The 23,111-nt window shown below is 48.4% G+C and overlaps 1 protein-coding gene and 2 non-coding genes across 6 annotated transcripts in view; all 3 read right to left on the reverse strand.

Moving 5' to 3' along the window:
* Polr3e (RNA polymerase III subunit E) overlaps positions 1 to 17,081 on the reverse strand; it is a 28,074-nt gene extending 10,993 nt beyond the window's left edge. The window contains exons 1-13 of one of the 4 annotated variants that reach the window (XM_020163537.2): positions 16,888 to 17,075; positions 12,489 to 12,560; positions 10,602 to 10,652; positions 6,949 to 7,026; positions 6,185 to 6,300; positions 5,797 to 5,879; positions 4,203 to 4,310; positions 3,828 to 3,877; positions 2,859 to 2,987; positions 1,859 to 1,944; positions 1,569 to 1,613; positions 1,401 to 1,492; positions 297 to 417 (exon numbers count right to left, since the gene is read on the reverse strand). In XM_020163537.2, coding sequence (XP_020019126.1) covers positions 297 to 417; positions 1,401 to 1,492; positions 1,569 to 1,613; positions 1,859 to 1,944; positions 2,859 to 2,987; positions 3,828 to 3,877; positions 4,203 to 4,310; positions 5,797 to 5,879; positions 6,185 to 6,300; positions 6,949 to 7,026; positions 10,602 to 10,652; positions 12,489 to 12,524 — 995 coding nt within the window. In that variant the 5' untranslated portion in view covers positions 12,525 to 12,560; positions 16,888 to 17,075. Of the gene's footprint in view, positions 1 to 296; positions 418 to 1,400; positions 1,493 to 1,568; positions 1,614 to 1,858; positions 1,945 to 2,858; positions 2,988 to 3,827; positions 3,878 to 4,202; positions 4,311 to 5,796; positions 5,880 to 6,184; positions 6,301 to 6,948; positions 7,027 to 10,601; positions 10,655 to 12,488; positions 12,561 to 16,887 lie in introns of those variants that run through there. The other 3 variants (XM_020163533.2, XM_074060224.1, XM_020163536.2) reach the window with 3 other exon arrangements.
* Positions 10,235 to 10,366, reverse strand: LOC141418715 (small nucleolar RNA SNORA51). The gene has a single exon (XR_012443369.1). It is a non-coding gene; the product is annotated as a small nucleolar RNA SNORA51 (small nucleolar RNA).
* A 102-nt stretch (positions 17,082 to 17,183) lies between the features above and the next one.
* On the reverse strand, positions 17,184 to 17,265 carry Trnal-aag (transfer RNA leucine (anticodon AAG)). Its single transcript has one exon. It is a non-coding gene; the product is annotated as a tRNA-Leu (tRNA).
* Positions 17,266 to 23,111: the final 5,846 nt, after the last annotated feature.

Here is a 23,111-nt window from a genome sequence, read left to right on the forward strand (position 1 = left end):
CAAGAGAGATTGAGAGAGACAGAGAGAGACACCAGTAGCCAGGCATGGTGATGCACACTTACAATCCCAGCAATGGGGGAGGGGAGGCTTGGCAGGAGAATTACAAGTTTAAGGCCAGCCTAGGCTACACAATGAGACCCTGTATCAAAGCAAAACAAAATCAAGAACCTGTATAAGGTAAGAATGAATATGAAATATAAGACAGGCAAGACAAAGAGAAAGCACTACGGTATATAGTCAGATCCAAAACACCACTAATTCCATCAATTGGATCAACAGACTACAAAGTAACTTACCTCTTTACCACCCAGTTTCCTTGGACTAACATTGCCACCTTCTGGATACCACGCAGAACAGCCACAGAGTCCACAGAGGGGCCCAGGAGGCTCATCAAGTTGGCAAAAGGCATGACCTTCACTGAGGTGGACACCAGAGAGGGCTCATTAAAAAGGGAAGGGAGGGGGGCTGACAGAGTAGCTCAAGCAATAATAGTGCCTGCCTAGCAAGCATGAGGCCCTGAGTTCAAACCCACTGCTACCAAAAAAGAATAGAAGGGAGGAGGGGACTGATCCTTCCCTCTTCCCCACCAAGAGTCTGCAAGCATCAAGTTCCCACAGCACCCTCAGAATGGGAGCAATATCAACATCAAGAAATCAATAGCTAGCCTCTGCCGGCCGCTGTGTGGGCCAGGGGCTGTCTGTGCAGCTTGCTGCGTGCTGTGGAGAATCTCCAAGAAAGCAGACTCTGACCCTCAAATCTCACCTGCATTCACCTGGTGAGAAAGTAGAAGAGCCAGGATTTAAGACTAGGCCTCCAACTCTGTGCCCTCAGTCACCACTTTGCTGACCCCCAAAGGAGCCTGGGGTAGACGCAGCATCCTCTATAGGCCATGGGCCTGGCATACTGGCATCCCCGGCACAGCAGGAGCCAATCTAATCAGGCTCTGAGACCTCGAGCCGGCATCTCAGAGAACCTCAGGTGCTATGCATGCACTCCTGAAAACCCTGAGAAAAAGACGGCAGACCCTACTGGGCAGAGAGCCAGGAGAGCCAAGACACCTTGCAAGACAAAGCACTTTACGACAAAAATGACCCATGCAAGGCTCTGAATTAAGACTTCTCGCATCCTCATCCCTGAATCTCCCATCAACCCCCAGAGTTGCTATTAGATAGATAAACTGAGACTCAGGTCAGTGACCTATCTAGGTTCCTAAATTAGGGACATCACAAGGAAGAAGGTTCAGAGCTGTCAAAAGAAGCCTCTGCACCATTGTGGTATATTACTAGCCCACACAAGTGTGGAGATATAAACCTAGGCAGCATGAATCTCTGGCCTTGCCCCTGGGGCCTCTGACTGTCCCATAAACTCCTCTGTCCCTGGGAGAAGAGGGCAGTACCCACCGTTCTTCATCAGTATCTTGATCTGGTCAGCCAGGGGCAGCGTGCGCAGCTGAGCCATGGACAGGATGTTGCTGGGGGCCACAGGCTTGTCTCTGTTGACAATGAAGGTAAGGGGGTTAGAGAATGTCCACAGGAGAGGGGGAGGGAAGCAACCAGCCCCTTACTCACTTCTCCTCCTCCTGGCTAGGTGGCATCAGCATCATGAGGTACTCACTGTGGGGAGAGGGCAGGGGGTCAGAGGCTCTAGCCCTCATATGACCACAGGCTGCAGACAGCCCTGGCTTCCTTAGGTGCAGCCTCGGCTCTGCAGATGATATAAAGCCCTACCAAAGTGGGGCTCACGTCTTCCCAGGGGCAATAGCTCTCCCTCCCTTTTCCATGCAGAGAAGGGGCCACAGTACCAAGGAAGGACTGCACCCCAGGAACCCTCCCAGGCCATCAGCCAATGCCAGTCCCACCTGGGAGACTTGACAAGCTCTGTGTTCTCCACCCCGCTGGAGCCCTGGCACAGCAGGTACTGACGCTCATGCTCTGAGCGGCTGTCCTGTTGGGAAGAGGAGCAAGGCAAAGGGTTATCCAACGTCCTCCATCCCATCCCACTCCAGCCCTGCTATCCCGCTCCAGTGTCAGCCACAGGGCCCCACTTTGCCTCATAAGTACAGCACCCCAAGCATCCGGCTTTATGGCTTGCCTGGCCTCAGCGTCCTGTCTATAATGCAGAAACACTGCTACCAATGGCCAAAATCATAGCTGAGCACCTATCATGTGCCAGGCTCTGTTCCAATGCCTGTGTATGTACAAAATAATTCTGTAAGGTTTTTATAATGCCAATTTTACAGATAAGTAAACTGAAGCTCAGAGAAGCTAGATAACTTGCCCACAGTGAGTGTCTGGAAATCTGACCCTAAATTTAAGGTTCTGTCAATACAAATCTCTTCCAAGGAGTTTCCAAAGAAATGAAGAGCTGTTCTCCTTTGCAAAGAACATTGGGGAGCTGCAGTCCAGGTGTCCTTGGGAGCTAATATTCAATTGCTTTCCTTGCTAAATACAGTTTCACAGCTAAGGTTCATAAATTAATACATGAATTGAAACCTAGCGTAGTGAAAATTCCCCCAGGCAGGTAGGAATTGAACCTTAAAGCACAAAACAAATAGCATTCTCTACCACAGCCACTGATAAAATGCCTGGCCTGCAACTAGAGCCCATGATATGCAAAAAACACATTCCAAACGCTAGCCCCGCTGGGAACCCAGCAAGCCACTTCCCGTCCTGCTCCAAGAGAGCCCAGAGTCTAGGAGGAATCACAGGCTGGCATTTCAGCCTCCCGTTCCCTCAAGTGCATGTAAGTAGGATGGGGGAAGGGACAGAAGCTGCCTACAGGACTTCATACTCTTTCATAGTGTGGTATTAGCATGTGGCAAGGACAGCGTGAAGGAGCTCAGACGGGAGACAATGCACCTGGCTCACCCTCAGGCCACAGTAGTGCAGCTGGACCCAGGGCTCTTCTGCCTGCCTCTTCTGCAGGAACTCGTAGGACTGTACACGCCGCTGGCGGGCCTGCTCTGACTCCGGTCGTGAGAACCGTACCTGATGGGGTGGGGGGATCACACTCTCAGCCTATAGTCCTCCCTGGGCTGAGTCCCAGCCCTTACCAGGAAATCAAAGAACCCCATATTGTTCATTTCTACTCTACCTCACTCGTTTACTGACATACGCTAACCACATGCCTGTCTCTGTGCTGCCCAATTGGGGGACAGCTTGCCCTGCTCAGGGGTTCTGCCAATGTAAAACCCTGGGGCACCAAGGCACACCTTATCAGACAGGGGTTTGAGTCCCAAGAGGGAATGAGAGGTTTCTAAGGTTGCCCACCAAACTGCTGAGAACAGGACAAACCTCTTGCAGGCTGACCATCCTGTCAGTTCAGGATGCATACAAATATCCTTAAGGGTGCACCAACACCCACAACTTCAGTCATATCATGTGCCAGCTACATCAGTGTTTGTGCAGCATTTTTCTTTCAATACTCATTGTAATCTACATCCTTTTAAATAATATTCTTCAAATAATCTTTCAAGTTCAGGAGTAAGTATGAGAATGACAGCTGGTCTTCAGTGCACCATTGGAAGTGCAGAACGACACGAGTAAATGAACTTTGTGTGCCTACCTGATGTTCAGCAGGGATAAGCCATGGCTTCCCTCCACTTCTATCCCCAACCCAGGATCCTACACCTCCCACACAGAAAGAGGCTGTCCTCCCACTCACAGCAACACACCCAGCTGAGCAGAGTTAGATTGCTGCCTCCAGGCAGCCAGCAAGTAGGCCAAGAGGATGGACAGTCTCCATCACACCCAGGACAGGCAAGTCCCTTCCACCCCTTACTGTCCTGCAGCCTAGGCTGCTCCCTCCCATCCAGGGCTAGAGCTCACAGTGATCTGCTTCACATCTTCTTCCGCCTCGTCCTGTGAAGAGTCCCCAGCTGCAAGAGAAGCAAGCCACTGCTCTCTGCCTCTGCTGGGGTTGCTGGCCCAGTCTTGCCTGAACCCTACCCACAGGGAAGCCAGTCAGAGTACCTGCCCACTCGCCAACAGTCTTAGGAACCTGCCTCAGTCAGTTGTCTCCACTAAGGGCAGTTTACCCCAAGGGGCATTTGGCAATGTATGGAGACATGTTTTATTGTTCCACATGTGGGTGGGTGGGTGGGTGCTGCTGGGGAACAGTAATGGGTAGAGGACCTTTTTCCCAAGCAGGGGCCCAAGTCAGCCCACAAAGACAGGTAACAGAGCTAGGGATCCAGGGCTCACCTTCATTGGCGGCTTCTCTCTCACGGTGCTTGGCGTCTGCCTTGTCCAGGTAGGAGAAGCTGGGCCGCAGCTGTAGGATGCCATGTAAAGGCGTCAGGTGGAGCTCACCTGGCAGAGGAAGAAGGGCTTGAACCTGCCTCTAGGAACTGAAGGTGACACACCCAAGCTGACTCAAAGGACTCACCACATCCCCTGAAGGCCTAGGCCCACTGCCAAACCACTTCCCATGCCTACTCCACCCCTAGACACTAGAGCCTTGGGACCCCCAGGCCAGGGGCCATTCCTAATTTCAGCAAGTCCTACAAAGCACAGCAAGCACAGACCCAGCCCAGGACAGGAGTCTGGATGCTTCTGCTCAAAGCCACTTCCTGCAGGTTGCCTCCCAATGCTCCCCAACACTCAAGGCTGCTCTCCTAGCACTGTTTGCACCAGCAAGGATGGGTACCCGACCCACTTTCCTTTCCCCTCCAGGCCTCACCAGACCTCTCTTGCTTCCCCACCTTGCAACCCACTTTCCTCTTCTCATCCTCCCACCTCTTCTTGCCAAAATCCCATTAAAAAGTCTGCTAGTGCCAATGTGGGTGGAGAAGTGGCACTGCCAGAGCCTGGAGGAGTCTGTGGCCTCTGACTAGGACTATGACCTATCCTGATGGCGTGGCTGCAGGAAATGTGACTTTAAGGAGCTACATCCTTGAAATACAGTTCAAAATATAAAATTGTAATTGTGTGACCCTACTTTTGATTGTATTGTTTCTTCGGTGTTCAGATTAGTTTCACTTATTGCTTTCTAAGACTCATTTTTTATCAAGCACCTTCTACTTTTCACCAGTTTATTGAGCTATGACTTAGATACCATACAATTCCCCCACTTAAAGCACACCACTGAACGTATGTTAATGTATTCAGAGTCATGGCCCCAGCACCACAATCAATTTTAGCACATTCTCATCACCCCCAAAAGAACTAGTCAATCCCAACATCACCCTCCCCTTTGTCCCTGGAAACCACCTATCAGTTCTCTGTCTCTGTGAATTTGCTTACTCTAGACATTTCATAGAAATGGGGGCATACAGTGTGTGGTCCTGAGCTTGGCTTTCTCCACTGAGCTTAATGTCGGCAAGGTTCATCCACAAGAAAAGCATGTATCAGGGCTTTACTCCTTTGTATGGCCAACTGCCACTTCATTGTACAGATGACACCATGTGTCACCCATACATCAGTTGGTCACCTTTGGGTTGTTTCCACTTTTGAACTATCATGAATGGAATCTCTGGGTCATAGGTAATTGCAATTTAACAAAATCCCACCACCTGGTCCCAAAGTTATGCTATGCTCTATGAGTGTAGGAAGAGTTCCGGACAGTGTATCTGTGTCCCAGGAAGAAGAGATTTTGGAACCAGGGCTGTATCAGGTTGGGGTGTGTCTAGCCCCAAGTGCCACCCCAGAGGCAGTCCCTTCTAGTGCCCTGATTCCTACAGTTATTTCCACACTGCCCAGACCCTGCAGGGTCTAGTGCTCAGTAGAGGCAGGTACCAGACACAAGACTGGGTAAAGTCTCCCTGTCCAGCCAGCCCCAAGATGACCAACCCAGTACCTTGCCTGTAGAGTGCAGCTGCATAACGGGAGGTGTTACTGGTGGTCTGGGAAGAGCAGAAGGTCTGCTTGTCCATCAGCTTCCTGGGACAGCAGGGAAGACAACATCAAAGGAAGGAAGCTCCAGATGGAGGCTGGCAGGTCCAGCCCACACCACCCCAGACACCTAAGAAATGCACCTGCCACAGACCACAGCCAATACCAAGAGTGACCTCCATCTGACTCCAGAGGGGTGTCAGGAGATGAGAAACCCACAGCCTTGTTTTTGGACCAAAAGATGCATTGAGGAGGGGCCCAGAGGAAAGCTTAGAAGAGGAGGGTCTGTGACAGCCTAGCCCTCCAAAGGTGGGGACAGAGTAGAGCTCAAAGGGCTGGGCCAGGGGACTCACGAGGAGTATGTGCTGGTCTCATCAGCGCAGGCACCGTCCACATTCAGCGCGATCTGCTCCCCTTTGCTGCGGCAATAGTTGGGATTCAGGGTGTCGATGGCCATCTCAAGCTCTACCTTGGGGCACCAAGCACCAATCCCAGGTGTGAGGACCACAACACATCTTCCCAAGGACACCCCCAACCCAACCCAGAAACAATACTGACTGACATGGGTCTCCTCCTACGGGCATGGGCCACAACCCCCAATTCCTACAGAAATACCACAATTCTTTCTTCTGGGGGTGGAGGTAGCTCACACAGTCTTTTATGTCCCCCACATTCCATCCCCAAGATCTGAATTAGGTGGCATGGTTTAAAAATGGAGCAGTTTCTTATAAACACCCTCATCTCCAACCTCACTTGAAAAACTCAGAACTGGCAATCCTGTGGTAGCATTTCTGTAACCACAGAGGGTGAAAGCTATAGCCAACCCCACGACCATGGCATGTGTCTCCACTCTTGCCCCTTACCCCATCCTGCTGGGCATATATTTTCCTGTTGAGCCTGCTTCACATCAAAACTGCCCTGCCCTGAGAACCTGAGCTTCTATTCGCCCACCCATTCTCCACTTCATATGGAGCCTCTTTCAGTCCGAAAGCAGCCCCTCCCTTTCCTTCCTCAGTCTTTAAGACCCTGAAAGCTGCTATTCTAATCCTCCAATCTCCCCTTCTCTGGGCTTCCATCTCCTCACATCCATGAGACCCCTCCCCAGTGCCTCCATCACCTTTTGCTGCCTGGGCTTGATCCTGGCTGAAAGGTGTGGAATGTCATCGTAGGTCATCGAGGCTGGTCGCACAGGGTACTGGAAACAGACGGAGAAGAAGGGAGCCATCAGTCCATCCTGAACAGCCTTGACAAGAGCTGGGCTTCAGGGGCCCCAGCCACCCCAATTCTGCCCCAAGCAGAGACCAGCGCAGTCCAAGTCCAACACACCCTACCATGAGCCCCCCTCACCTCCTACCCTACCCCCGCAGTCTCCACCGCAGTCCCACTACACTGACTCCTCTCAACCTTTTTCCCCAGGGCAGTTTTAGAATGCCCTTCACAACATCAGCAAGTCAAACCGGGGTTATGAGGCTCTAGTAACTCACAGCATGGCTGGAGAGGCAAGAGTAAAGGCATGAGGTCAAACTACCAGTTGACAGGCCATGTGTGAGAAATGAGACCACAAGTATCAGAGAACACTGTGGCCTAGTGTTGCTCACAGCTGAGTTCAGCTGGACAAGGGACAGTGGAATTCACAATCCCATTCTCTCCTTTTGCCTGTGTGTGAACTTTCCCACAGTTTCACACCACTGGTTGGGATGTACCAGTTACCAGCCCCATGCCCTCTCTGGGCTACAGTGCCCTGTGTAAAGTCCTCTTTATGTAAATGGCTTGCGCTGGACAGTCTGATCTGAAACCCGAGTCCTCGCTCTGAACACACAGGACCCTCTGCACACTCGTCCCCACAGGTGCACTTTCCCTCTCCTCCTCCTCCTCCCCCTCTGTGGGCTGTGGTAGACAAGCCATGGTTTGGTCCCATCGTCCAAAGCTCAGGCCATCACTGCCTGGAACTATGGCAGCCTCTGCAGGGAGCCTGTAGGAAGCATGGCAGTGCTACCTTGGGGCCACTGAGGATCAGCCACCTTCTAGCTAAAAAGGCAGCCATTTTCTAAAAGCTCACTCAACAACAACACAGCAGCTCCTGCCACTCTGTTGACTGGGGCAGCTTTGGTGGAGAAGCAGCCTGGAGTCCAGCTGCTCTGCACAGAGGCCTTGAGAAGGGCCAGCACTGGGTGGGAAAGGCCTTCCCCAACAGCCCAGAAGACCCTGGTATGCTGAGGCCCGAGGCTAGGGCTGCCCTGACACCGCTGGACCTGGGCTGAGATGAGTGATGGGGAAGACCACAGGTTCTAGAAGCAGACAGGCCTGAGCTCCCGCCCACTGTTGCTTGTGTTCCCCCTACCAGGTCTGCTGAGTATGGACAAGGCAAATGGAACTGGCACCAGCACAAGGCCCAGCATACAATGCACACACAAGCCTCCGTCTCTGTCACCACCACTCTGCAGTCAGACAAGGATGCAGGCTCAGAAGGCCCAAATGACAGGCCCCATCTCCACAGCTATAGAAGCAGAACCTGAAGAACGAACACCAGGCCCATTTTCAGCAGGTGTCACTCTGCACCTGCCCCAGGCCCTGGGGAAGTCAGAGCCTGCCTGCGCCTCCTTCTCTTATGTGAAACACAGAATCGAAGTACTCAAACTGGCCAGGTATAGGTGGAGACTGGATCACTATTGGAAGACAGCTTTTTGCCTGGGCAAAAAGTAAGACTCCACCTCAACCAATAAGCTGGGCGTGATGGCACAAACATGTAATCCCAGCTTTGTGAGAGGTATAAACAGATTGAGGTCCAGGTTGGTCAGAACAAGAACACAATACCCTATTTGAAAAATAACTAAAGGTTGGGTGCTGGTGGCTCATGCCTGTAATCCTAGCTACTCAGGAGGCAGAGATCAGGAGGATTGAGGTTTGTAGCCAGTCCTGGAAAATAGCTTGCAAGACCCTATCTCGAAAAAAACCCATCACCAAAAAATAAAGCTCAAGGTATAGGCCCTGAGTCCAAAACCACAGAACTACAAAAGAAAAAAAAAAAAAAAAGAAAGAAAGAAAGAAAAGGAACTAAAGATTCAAGTGGTAGATCCTTGCAACTGCAAGTTCAAACTCCAGTATCACCAAGAAAAGAAGTACTCGTAACTTTTTTTTTTTAGGCAGAGTCTCACTACATAGTCCAGAATGCCCTCAAACTTGTGATCTTCCTGCTCCAAGTCTGGGATTACAGCCATAAACCACCACGCCTGGCTTATGAGTACTTAAAATAACCACATTATTGTTGAAAATGTAAAATGGTGCCAAACAGTCCAGCAGTTCTCCCCAAATTTAAACAGTGTGACCATATGGCCTCCTAGGTGTATTCCTCTCACAGGTATACGCCTGTAACAAACAAAAACACACATCCACACAAAACCTTGTGCACTCATTCAGAAGAACATTATTCAGGATGGCCAAAAAGTGGAAACAAGCCAAACAGCCATCAACTGATGAATGGGTAAACAAACTACTATATCGACGAGTCATAAAAAACGAAGTACAGAAATATGCTACAACATGGGTGAAGTCTACATCAAAGAGGCCAGCCACAAAAGGCGTATATGCTTGATGCCATGGGTATGAAATGTCCAAAACAGACACATTCACAAATGGAAAGTGAGTCGATGGTTGCCATGGACTGGAGGTGGGAAGGGGACTGAGTGTAGATACAGGGTCACTTTTGGAAAAGCTAAAATAGATTGTGGTAAGATAGATTAAAAGCCACTGCACTTTAGACTTGAATGGAAATTGTACATGTGAATTGTATCTTACTAAAACTACTATAAAAACATACCCACCACCATCGTGGTGATTCTGGGACTAAATGAGTTAACTTACAAAAAAGTGCTTTATACCGACACTGGTGGCTCCTATAAAACTAACTACTTGGGAGGCTGAAATTGAGAGGATCTCTGTTCAAGGCCAGTTCAGGCAAATAGTTTGAGAGACACCATCTCCAAAATAATCAGAGCAAAATAGACTCAAGGCATGGCTCAAGCAGTAGAGCACCTGCCTTACAAATGCAAAGCCCTGAGTTCAAACCTAGTCCCACAAAAATAAATAAATAAATAGGGCTTTAAACAGTGCATGTATACAGTAAGTGCTCAATACATGTTCACCACTACTGGCCCAGCAGGGAGGGGCAATGACAGCTAGCAGGACTAAAACTACCTCCATGACAGCAGCAGTAGTCACTATCAGCACAAACAACATGCCAGCAGTGTCCCAAGCATTTAATGTGGACACATCCAATCCTCACAGGGTCTCTGATGCAGGCATTACTGTGATCAGCACTTTGTAAGTGAGGAAGCTGAGGCTCACGGAGATTAACTTGCCCAAAAGTTGCAACCTGAATCTTTTTTTTTTTCTTTTTTTCTTTCTTCTCACACCTTATTCACAATACAGACCAGGCACAAGGCCTGGGCTGAGGTGTTCATGGGGTGGGTTTACCTTCTCTCCTCTTCCTGTAGGGTCAGTCTAAGAACACAGCCTATAGTAAGCACCAGGAAGCTTGGAAGCTAAATCCTGATGATCCCAGGGCCTGAGGTAACTACTGCTTAGCTCTGCCTCCCTTGCTTTCACATCTTGAAGAAACTAGTGTCAGCCACCCACACCAGTAAAGAAGCTAGCTTTTCAAACTCCATGTGGAGAATTCTAAGCAAGACCAATGTTTCCCGTGCTGTCTCATCCTCTCCACTGCTCCAGAACACTGGCTTATTCCCCTTTACCTTAAAGTCCCGTATTTACCTGAAACAGATACAGCTTCTCTGCCAGACTTTTGGCCAAGTACACGTCGATCTGGGAACAAGGGGAGAAGACTTAACCAGGACACAGAACACAGGGCTGTTGGCCCCAGCATAAACTCTCCTTGAATTTTAGTTAGGGGCAGTGACTCAGAGGCAGTTTGAGGGAGGAGGAAATAGCTCAGCTCATGCTAAAAACAAACGGAACCAGGTCTCCAAACCAGACATATGCAGGGCTCCCTCCTAACAGCTCCCAGTGACCAGGACAAGAGCTCACCTAGCCCGCCCCATCAGGATGCCTTACAGAGCCAGGTTAGATGTTTTCTGTGAGCTGAGCAAAGGAGGGTTCCCTATTATATCTGCCTGTGTTTCTGTTCTGTGCCTCCCATCTCACCTCTCCTGGATTGGCCTGCCACCTTATTTTAAGATAGCTTGGAGGCCCTTCATGACCCACCTGGCACTTCTTCCTTCCTCACAATAACCACCCCAAACCCACTGCGCAGTTTCCCTCCTGCTTCCCAGCTCTGCACATGATCAGTGTTCTATCCTGTCCCAGGCCTGTGCACATATTCTTCCTTCATGCATACCCCAAGCCTCAACAATTCACTAAGAGTCATCACCTGAGCAGAAGCACATGAAGCTGTTGCCCCTGTCCTCAAGTCCCTTGGGCTCCCTTAATGCCAGCACCAATCACCTCTGCCATAACTTGGTTTCTGCAGTGTAACTGCAGTTAAAATGTGTTTAAATAGCTCAAATCCTTAAGCTTAGTGAGCAGCACTCCCTAAACAAGCAAGAACTACTTTATTTGTGTCCACAGACCCTCACCATGCCTGGGCCCTCACTCACATGGGGTGGCCATGGGCAGATGCAGCTAGTTTGGCCTTCCAAAGGCGAGTCCTGGATTGGAAGGGTGCTGAGGACCAAGTTTGACCAAAAACAATTTTCTCTTTTCATGGTGACTCTGGAATTTGCCTCCCCTCAGTCTGCATCCTGAAACTCATCCCTATCCCAAAAGCTTCCTGGGGACAAGGCCATGGCCTTGCTCGCTGTTGTGTCACAGTCCTGGCACTTTTTTTTTTTTTTTTAATTCATATGTGCATACAAGGCTTGGGTCATTTCTGCCCCCTGCCCCCACCCCCTCCTTTACCACCCACTCTGTCCCCTCCCTCTCCCCCCCACCCCCTCAATACCCAGCAGAAACTATTTTGCCTTTATTTCTAATTTTGTTACAGAGAGAGTATAAGCAATAATAGGAAGGAACAAGGGTTTTTGCTGGTTGAGACAAGGATAGCTACACAGGGAGCTGACTCACATTAATTTCTTGTGCGTGTGTGTTACCTTCTAGGTTAATTCTTTTTGATCTAACCTTTTCTCTAGTTCCTGGTCCCCTTTTCCTATTGGCCTCAGTTGCTTTTAAGATATCTGCTTTAGTTTCTCTGCTCTAAAGGCAACAAATGCTAGCCAATTTTTTAGGTGTCGTACCTATCCTCACACCTCCCTTGTGTGCTCTCGCTTCCATCATGTCCTGGCACACTGTTGATCAAGTGAATGGTTGAACAACTAGATCCAATAAGCCCAGGAGGGGGGCTGTCAAATCTTTTATCTCACTCAAGAGTCGACAGAGAGCCAGGCCCTATACTGACTTTGCACACCTAGTGGTCAACAGGCAGAACAGCCAGTGAACCTACATCTAGGGGCCATCATGGATCCTGCACTATGATCAGGGTGCTGGATCAGAGACCTGAAGGAAGGAAAGGTCAGTATACAGATGTCTGGGGATGGCAGGGGCAACAGCCAGGAGTAGGAACCCCTAGGGCACTGACTGAGGACATGGGAAAGGGCTTGGCCCTGCTGCCAACAACCTGGGAAGGGCACAAGTGACAGTGGTTACCTCCTGTACAACTGGGTCATCCTCTTCATTGGCCATACTAGGGACAGCCAGCCGTGTAGTCCTCGCCTCGGTCTGCAAAGGAGAATAAAAGACCCAGATCATCAGCCAATCATTCAACGAACACTGCGGGGGGGCTATTCCTAGACAGGCCCCACACATGGAGTGGGGAACTCAAGACAAACACAAACCAACCTCTGGGTCTACAGTAGACTCAACAGCAGACAGCTAACATACACTCTATTGACAAAAAAAGGAGGGAGGAAGAGAGGGAAGGGACAGAAGGGAAAGACAGATACAACCAAGAAATAGGTGTAAGTGAGTAGAACCAAGTCAACACATAGGCTGTACCTCTGGGAAAAAAAATTAATGACTGGTTTTAAGAGTTTCTTGACCACTCACAGCCAGGGCAGAGGATGGACATGGCTGGTCAACAGCCACAATCAAAACACTCGACACAAAGCCTTGGGGAAGTGGTAAAAAAACAGTGTCAAATGAGGAGACGGGTCAGGGGACTTTCAGGGAGACTCTGCCCTGATATTTGATTATCAAGCTGCCTCTGATCCTACATCAAGTGAGCCAACAACTCTTCTGTGTTTCTGGCATAAAAATGACTATCTTTACACACTGTTCTCTCACATATATTATGCAACAACCCTGGGAGGTACCTTGACTGTCCCCACTTGGTAAGCAATACAGCCCACTAGACTTCAAGTCCAAGCCTTGAAACCTGAGGTGACAACTATGGGTAGGGGCTCAGGAGAAGGACCTCACCACTGGGGAAGGACAAACAGCCTGGGCTAACGGAAGGGAAGGGTTGGGACAAACCAAAAACAGAGGGAGGAGGAACTCCAGGCAAAGGGAGAAGGAAAGGTCTCCCTGCTGGGGGAAGAAGGGCTGACTTCTCCTCTGCCCCCGGGTAGGGGTGGTCATGGTTAGGAAGGCAGCTGGGTACCCCCAGACCTCAGCAGATCCCAAACCTCTGTATCTGGCCAAGAGCACCCCACTGTTTATCTGAACTGGTCAAGATGTAAAGGGCATAATCCCTCACCATAAGGTTCAAGATCATCTAGGCCTCCCACCAGAAATCCTCTCGATTACAGTCCTGAGCTAGAGACTACCCAGGCCAAACCACTGGCATCATCCTTGGCTTCTCTTCCCCTTGTCCTATACCAGAAAATCCCATTAGTTCTACTTGCAAAAGATGGCTGGATCACAGCAATAGCCTCCTGGCTGGTCTCCTGCTTCACCCTGCAGTCATTCCTTGACCATACAGCCAGCCAGTGGCCCATTAGCAAGCTAAATCAGATGGTGCCACTCAGCACAAGAGCCTTTGAGGGCTTGCTCAGACCCTGCCTCCATCATCCCACATGAGGGAAAAACCCTCCACCCCTTTTCCCTCTCAGACCCTGTCCCCAGAAGCCTCTGACCCTTCTGTTCCCTCCCAGTCCACCTCTGGGCCTGAGCAACTGCTCTATTCTGACAACCTCACATCTCCCTCCTGCACCTTTTTTAGGTTTTTACTCAAATGTCACTCATCCCTAAGACCATGTCTGTTGTTGCATTCAAAACTCCAAAGTGCCCCTTTCTCTGCTCTGGCTTTCTCCATAAATGTATCACCAGGAGACAATTTGTGGTGGTCTCTATCTGTCCCCACTGCCACCAAGTTTTACTCGGGCTTTACTTTAGACTATTTTTCCCTTGCTGTGCCTCCAGTGCTTAGCACACAGCAAGCATGCAGTATCTGTTTGTAGTTTGAAAAAAAATGGACCACTAGGATGCTAATAGAAAGCTACATAAAAGTTTTGAGCACTGAAGGTCTGGAGTGGTAGAATGTTGAGAGTGGCAGAAACAGGCCATCATTCTGTCCAGGAATAGGGAGTTGGGTCAAAGTCCAGACCATCAAGTTGACCAGTTTAAAAGGCTTGTGTTACTGTACAGAAAGAGGGCGTGCACACCACCATCCCCCAGCTCCACAGATATATGCATGGCAACCATCTTCTGTCCCCCAGCTGGCTCTGTGGCCAACTGAGACTGGGGACTTACTTCTAAGTGAACAAGGAAAACAGAGTGCACACTGAGAGGGTGCGGCCTTCACGCAGCCCTGGGAAATGGGAGTACAAGGTGTCTTCTGGGGGGAGGGCTGCCATACTTCCCCCTGGATCCCACATCTGATTCGGTTACTGCAAAGTAACCGGTGGTCACCTCCCTTCAGCTTCTCCTCAGTGAGTGGCTTTCTAAGTTTTTAGCCTAAGACCCAGGGTAAGAAGTTCTTTTTGTATCTAGGACCAGGACACATGCTCAATTGCGTGACTGAAGCAAGTTTTCACAGAACCCTGCTATACATGATGCAGTGATGTTTTCTACCCTTGTTCATTCAAATAAAAATGCTGGTGATAATCCCTTTAAGAAGACTACATCCCACAAATAAATCTTCACCTACAGCCTGAAGAGCAAGGATCTGACACGCCCCCAACTAAGAACTAAGGCCCCTCTTTCCTAACACCAGTTCTCCCAGCAAAAGCCAGTCCTTGTAATAAGTAAATCACACCACCTACTGCTCAAAACCCTTCAACTGTCATATAAAATAATATCCAAACTCTTTCCCATGGCCCCTAAGGCCCTACTTGATCTTGCCCCTGCCTCCCTATCCTAAGGACCTCTGCCCAGTATCCATTTCCCCCAGGGCTTTTCCAATCACCCTTTGTCATTAGCCATAAGCACTCTTGCACTCCTACCCACTCCATGACTGGACCCCCCGGCCCTTAAAAGCCTCCTCCAACCCCTGGTTCCAGTCACCCCACAGCTCCTTTTTCTTTTTGGAAGTACTGGGATTTGAACTCAGGACCTGTATTTGTTAAGCAGGCACGGTACCACCTGAGGCATACCCCTCAGTTCTTCTTTTAGGCTTGTTTTTCAAAGAGGGTCTCATGTTTATTCTCAGGAGGGCTATCCTTCTACTGGCACTTCCCTGACACACAGGGGAAGGTCCAGGCCTCTATGGCCAGCTTTTACTGGTTGAGATGGGATCTCAGTGAACTTTTTCTCCAGGGCTGGCTTTGAACCCAGATACCCCCGATCTCTACTCCTGAATAGATTATAGGCCTGTACCACTGCACTGCCTCAGCTCTTTGGGTTATTTCCTGAGTGGCTGGTATCACAACCTGGAACTTCCTGGTCAATCCCAGCTTAGGGTTTGGCTGTCTCCTGCACCAGCATGTAAACTCCATGAAAGTTTCTCAGTTCTTCAGTTTCCTCAACCACAACGTGGAAATAGTAATGACACTTCATTAAGGTTGTTATGGGATCATTACTTTTTAAAATTCACTGCTGTTCTCCCAATACCTGACAATGCCCAGCATCAAAAATTGATGATAATAATTTAATCTGCTCATTAGCCACACAAATCAAGATTTACCATCCCCAATGGAGAAATGGGGAAACTGAGGTTCAGAGAGTAGGTAAATTGCCCAAGGTCACAGCACCAGAGAACTGTGTGACCAGCTCAAGAACCCCGTGTCTAAGTGATACAAAAAGCTTGTTCTTATTCTTAACCAGCCTTCTGCACACCTCTCTGACAAGAGGCAGTATAGTACAGTGGGTAAGAGATTGGACTCTGGAGCTAAACTCAGTAGGTTCAAATCCCACCTCTACTGATAATCACCTATGACCTACAACGAACTACTTAACACGAGCATCCTTTCCTATTTTCATCCCCAAAACGGGCACAATGAAAGTACCAGCCTCCACAGGACTGCAGCGAGGATTAAATAGGGACTACATGCAGCCTATGGGAAGATTTGTTATTACGTGGCGAGTGTTTTCTTTCAATATACGAAGGTCTGAGGCATAGCCACACCGAAGAGCTTTCCCTTGGCTGTCGAAGAGACCCCGAGGTAGGGCTCCTATTGCCCCATTTCACAGACCGGCCACGGAGAGGACTGCTCAGATCTTTTGGTCCCACGCCCAACGACTCGGAAGCTGACGGCCCGCACGACCGTGCCCGTGAGCGACGCCCCCGTGGCCGCCGGGGTAAAAATGAATGAGGCGGCCGAGCCGGAGGTTGCGAGGGCGGCCGTGCTTGCCATCGAGCCCGCCACGTTGCCCCACAGGCCTGGTCTCCGTCGCGAGGGTCAGCCCCCTTCGCGCCCGCCCCACGGCGCCACGCCGGCCGGCACGGACGCCCGGGACAGGAGCTCCGGCCTGGCTGGACCCTGAGTCAGCGCGGGCGGCCGGGGTCTCCGGGGCGGTCGGCGCGTCCCCCCGCCCGAGTCCCGCGAGGCCCCGGCTCCGCGGCCCGGCACAGCGCGGGCCTCCTCGGCCTACTCGGGAACCCGGCCTGAGCCCGCCTTGGAGGGCGGCGGTTCACGGCGAGCCCCGACGCTGTCAGACAGGGTCTCACCTCTGCGGCGGGGCCGCGCACGGGCGGCGGCAACCAGCAGGTACCCGCGGGCTGCAGAGGCGGCGGCAGTCGGGCTCTCCTCTCAGGCAGCGGCCATGTTGCTGCTGTAGAAACTCCGGCGGACACGTGGGGGGGAGCGGGCCGGCCCTCGCGCTTCCTCTTACCCACAATGCCCCGCCCCGGCGCGCGCGGGCCCGCCCCCTCCGCCGAGCAAGACCCACAGCAGGGGGCGCTGGTGCGGATGCAAAACGGAGCCGGAGCGAAGGCCCAACGGGCACAAAAAACAGGAGCAAGCTTGGCAGCGGTGGGATTCGAACCCACGCCCCCGAAGAGACTGGAGCCTTAATCCAGCGCCTTAGACCGCTCGGCCACGCTACCCGCCTGGCAAGTGGTTTTTCTAAGAAGCTACTTAATGCTTGTGTATGCATTTAACTTTTTACCTGATCTCAACAGAATTATTCGGAATATGCAATATATCTAAAAACAAACTTTTGCTCCGATATGTAAATCCGGGCTTGTTCCAAACGGGTCTCAGATTGAAAAGCAGTTTAAGAATCTGTACAGCGAGACGGACGATAACCTGTCTGTCTGCCTAACCCAGTAGGACCCACGTGACCTGGTTGGGCGTGGGGAAGAAAGACCGTCCTGCGTGACCGCGCCCGGCTGTGACCGCCCATTCAGCTCCGGGCAGGGCTCTCAGGAAAATCTTGTATTAACACAAATAAAATCTAAACTTTGCAGATAAGGCACAAGTGTCCTTGACTTGGCCTGCCATTCTAGTCCCCTCTGCAGAAGTGAACTTCATCAGTTGAGTTTATATCCTTCCATATCTTCTGTTGTCAATTTATATGGATACGCCTGGATATGTTCATGTGAATATATATTTCTCTGGAAAATAGCTTTGTTTTTATTGTCTATGGACTGTTAAATATTATCATACTAGTATTAACATACATCTGCAACTGACTGGTTTTCACCAGACTTTATTTTAAATATCTGTCCATGTTAATGCATATAGACATTTGAAGACTGAGAAAAGTACAAGGAAAAAAAAAATCATGATTTTTCCAATCCTTTTCATATATATGTATACCTGCACACATATATACATTTTATTTAAAGTTACACAGGTAATATAGAAATATCTTGCCCTTTTTAAAATCCACTGAAATCTCTATTAGACTATCACAAATAAAAATTACTGCGTTATTCTCAGCCCTTGAACTCCAGAAAAAAAATTATTACAGTACAAATAAAAATAAAGCCCTCTTGAGGTAGGCTGAAGTAGGGAAAGTTCGGGACTTGTAGAAAAAAAAATTACATCTTAGATTAACCACGCTTTGGCTCAGGAACTACCCTCACCTAGCCTGGAACCACGCATGCCCCGTCCCACTTACTGATTATTGGATGGGAGTCACCTGGTTCTCCCCTTCCCATAGGTTATGGTAGGTTTTAAAAGCACCTGAAGAGCAGAAACACTTGCTCTTGGCTTCCAGCTACCATGCTTCCCTTTGTGTTTCTCTTCCCTAACTTTTAATAAACTCCACTTATACCCATGTGATCTGCCATGGATTCTTCCCAGTGGGATATAAAGAATTTGGAAGGTGTCTGGATCGCAGACTGCACCAGCGCCATGGACACTCTCACTCACTTATGATCCCCTTGCTTATAGGTGTGTAGCTGTCAGTAACTTCGTATAGTTACACATATATATATCCACGGACAATATATAGTAGGATTGTACACATGTCATTCTAAACTTGTTTTTCTTCCTTCCACCTTCCGTTTTTGACTTTTCTTTAGCATTCTGTTTTTGAGTTCTCTTATGCTAACTCATTCCATTCAAATGGTATTGAAGCTGTTTCTGACTGTCATTGCACACAATATGGCAGGAGATATCCTAGCACGCAGGTCCTTGTGCGCCTGTGGATATGCCTCTAGCGTACATACCAGAAATGGAAGTACACAATCTTATGTGTTTTCCATTTTACTTAATGTTGCCAAAACATGTGACTTTTGACAGTTTCTTTTCTCACTTTTTCCTAGATTTTCCACTTCTTCCTGAGTTCATTTTGATGTTTTTGTTTTGGGGAAACAAAGCACTTCACTTGTTTTTTCACATTTGTTGGTATAAGAATCCTCAAATCTTCCTCATATCTGCTGTTCCCTTTATTATTCTCTACCATCTTCCTTCCTGCCCCCACTGCTTCAGCTCAACATGGTGAGACAATACCTGGTCCCACTTGCTTGGGTGACCAGGCAGCACGTTCACTGCAGGCTTGGACACATGCCTAGCAAGCCATGTAAACCACACTTTTGTAAATAGAATTCTGGTTTTATGTTGACTTGATTACACTTTTCAGTGCCACAATTCAAGCTGCTGGTACCAGTTGGTACACACTTAACATTTAGGCAGTCCATCTTTCTCCTTCCCTTCAATCACTCCTCAGTCTGTTTTTTGTTTTGTTTTGTTTTTTCTCTGGGCACCTGTAACATATGTAATGATATGCAAAGATTTCATCATTCTGGGAAAGTTTGTTGCTTTAAAAGTAACTTTTAAAAATACAGAAGCAGCCATCTATAGAGGTCAGGGACTGGGCATAGCAGGGGTTCAGAGCTGAATAAGGACTAGTGATTCAAGTCAACAGAGGTGTCAGTCTAGACATGGTGTTTCAGTACCAGGAGGGACTATTTGTTTGTGAACTGCATGCTGGGTTTTCCAAAGGAAAATATCCCCAAAGCAGAGAATGATTGCTAGAATCTCTGTCCAGTCCCACTTTTTTTAGAATTGCAACTTGTTGAGAGAGTGGGTGCTTGGTAGCAGCTTTGTGCTGTGCATCCCTACCCTCCCACCCACCAATCCCCATACCCTCAACCGTGGATTCAGATCGCTCCAATCATACTGTTTCTGGAGAATTGGAACTCAGGCATAATGAGTTATTGATTTGTTCATAAATTGGGTTGGAATTAGTCTCTGGAACTAAAGAGGAAGGGAGGCTTGGGGTGGCCATGCTCTGTGACATGGATTGGAGAGGTACAGATAGCCAGCACACAGAAAAAGAATGACAGAGAAGACCAAAGCTATAGAGAAATCCTAAGGCTTTTCCAGCTGCCCCCACCAGATCTTCCCAAAGCCCAGTGCGATGCTCCTTCTTGGAGACATCTTCATATTATTTTAATAAATTTCCCATTTCTGTTAAAGTTAATGCTACCCAGTTGCTGCCAATTGCAACCAATAACCCACCTCTTGGCTGATAAGAGCTCAAATGAAACCAGAGATATTTCCACCAGAACCTTCTGGAGAAATCCAAGTCTGTCTCTACCAACACGAACTGAGCAGGATCTTTATTTAACTGAAATGCAAGCCACTAATCCTGAAAGACAGCACCCAAGACCCCCTTCTGGAAGTTTCTTACAGCCTGCGCCCCACTGCACAGTCACTTGTGACAATCAGCTGTGACACTAACCAGCAGGAGAAACAGAGTGATGCCTCAGAGCTCTGAACCCGCAGGCCTGGGGAGGGAGGGCAGGGCTGAGCCCAGACTACTCCTGTGGTGCCCACTTCGCTGAGGTGGCTATGGGAGCTGGAGAGGCAAGCACTGCAGATCAAACACTGCCCACTTGTCCTCACCCTCAGTGTAGGGGCTGTCAGGCAAAGGATGTCTGTCTCCATATCCAAAGCTGTAGGCTGTGGGCATCGGGAATAAGTGTGGGGGCTTGGTCCTGGATCCCCTCCATTCTTCACTCTTTTGCCCCCTAAAAGGAAAATTATTCCAGCTGTGGTCTGAGACCAACTCTTTCTACATGAACTTCCTTCTGGAAAGAAATTGGCATCCCTGATAAAATGCTTTAAGAATTGGGCTGGCAGAGTGGCTCAAGTGGTAGAGCACCTGCCTACGAAAAAGAATTGTTCATATGACCTCGTATATAACTATCATATCATTTGTCAGTATTTCAGAGGTCCTTAATGGAAGATTCTTTTTAATCTTGTCCACCAAGGCAGAGGGTCAGGGAGCGGCTCCCTTTGTCTGAGGTGGGGTGGAGGTGTGTTGCCTAGGAGGCCTCCTGAGGGAGCTCTCTGTGGTCTGTAAATGTTCTGTATCTTAGTCTGGGTTGCTGGGTACATGGATGTCTTGATACATAAACATTGATCAAGCTGTAGACTTAAAATTAAGAAACTTATTCCTTAAGCTTGTAAGAGGTGCTTAAACTGTTTTTGCTGAAAGCACTGACTCCTCACTTGGATCCATGAATTAGTGAAACACAGGAGAAAAGCCTGGCATCTCTGTCTCCATTTTGTACCTGTTGTCTTTTGCTCTGAGCCATTCTCTCCTGCAGTCACCTTGGAGTCAAGGAAAGACAGGAATGATAAGTAACATCTTTATGACAAGGGCTGGAAACTATCCCCAACAGTAGAGCTTTCTCAGGATAACTGCCTGACCCTCTAGGTAACAGCTCTGGAACCTCTCCCAGAACAAGGATTGAGATAATGACCAACCAAACCACACCTGTGACTGGAACTGTTTATTGTATACCTTACCTCTCTCTTTCTACCCCCAGTTCTTTCTCTGTTAAAACCTTTAGCTCATGCCTGTATCCCAAAGATGGCTGAAGATGAGCTGTGTGCTTATTCTGCCTCTTCCCATGGCATGTCCCAAGCCGTGTAATAAACTTCCTTTCTCTGCCTTCACCATGCCTCTATTTGGCACATCAGGGCAAATGGCAGGACCTGGCATGTGGAATCCTAGGAGTTTAAGCCTTGCATCCAAAATTCTGCTTTCAAGATGAGGGTGTAATGATAATTTTTTTGAGAATGTCCCTAACCAAGTTCTAATCTGAATCCACTTCCCAGTAGGTTCTCACTTGAAGCAAGACTATAATAAAATGCTGACATCTGCTTGCAATGAAGCCACTGAAAAGTTTTAACACTTCCCTCTAATCATTAGGGCCTTTCTCCGCTTCCTTTCATCTGTTAGTTTTGCCTTCCTAGCATCCATTGCATATTTTGGCTCCAACACAAGTTAAATATCCCTTATCCACTTGGAACCATGAGTGTTTCAGATTTTGTAATATTTGCATATACATGAGATTTCTTAGGGGTGGGACCCAAATGTAAGCATGGAATTTACTTATGTTTCATGTACACCTTATATTATATATGTGACCTACAGGCAATTTTATACTTTGTTTTTTCAGTGCTGGGGCTGAACTTAGGGCCTGGTGCATGCTAAGCAAGTGCTCTACCATTGAGCCATATTGCCAGCCATGTACAATAATTTTGTGAATGAAAATGTTTCATGATGTGGAATTTTCCTCTGTAGCATCATATTGGCGCTGTTTAACATTTTGCAGTATTGAGGCTTTCAGATTAGAGAAGTTCAACCTGTATGTAGGAAGAAAAGCAACTGGATACCTCAGCTTGCTCATAAAAGAAAAAACAAACCCAGTGCTAATAAACTTCTGAGTTCCTTTTGGTGATCTGAAATACTGATAAGTCAAGGTAGGAGGAAAGAAACCACACCTTTTTGAAATCACAACTTGCATTATAGTTCTAGTATTTTCTTATGATGAAAGCATAGGCTAACCGGGCACCTGTAATTCCAGTTACTTAGGAGACAGAGATCAAGAGGATTGCAGTTTGAGGCCAACTCAGGCAAATAGTTCTCGAGACTGCATATAAAAAAAACCCAACACAAAAAAGGACTGGTGGAGTGCCTCAGGTGTAGAGTGCCTACCTAGCAAGTGTGAGGCCTTGAGTTTAAAATCTCAAGTACCACCAAAAATAATAAATAAAAGTATAGGTTAAATGATGTGTATACTGGGGAGTTGTCTTTACATTTGATCAGAATTAAATTGATAATTTAGTCTATATTAAAGGTAAAGGAGTATATCTCAATCCTAAATGCTTTTCTTTTTTCTTTTAGGAGCCATTTGAAGTATCCAGTTTGTTTTCTCAAGAGCTCTTTTATTGTGTGGATTTTAGATTTGCACCTTGTTCTCTTTTTCATAGGTGCAATATTTTACCTAGGAGTATTGGTTTCTTTTTAATGTCTTAGTCCTCTGCAATGCTGTGTGGTTGCTTTGTTTTGTTTTTTCATATTAAATGCTCCCTTGCATGGTGGTCTTTGTCCATGGTTAAGAATGTGGTTCTACTGAGTTGTTTGGAAGTTTTAAGGGTGGGTCTGGTTGTTTGCTTTTTCCTGTCGGCTGCTCCTCTGGCCAGC

This window comes from Castor canadensis, chromosome 17, assembly GCF_047511655.1.
Source record: "Castor canadensis chromosome 17, mCasCan1.hap1v2, whole genome shotgun sequence".
NCBI classification, from domain to species: domain Eukaryota; kingdom Metazoa; phylum Chordata; class Mammalia; order Rodentia; family Castoridae; genus Castor; species Castor canadensis.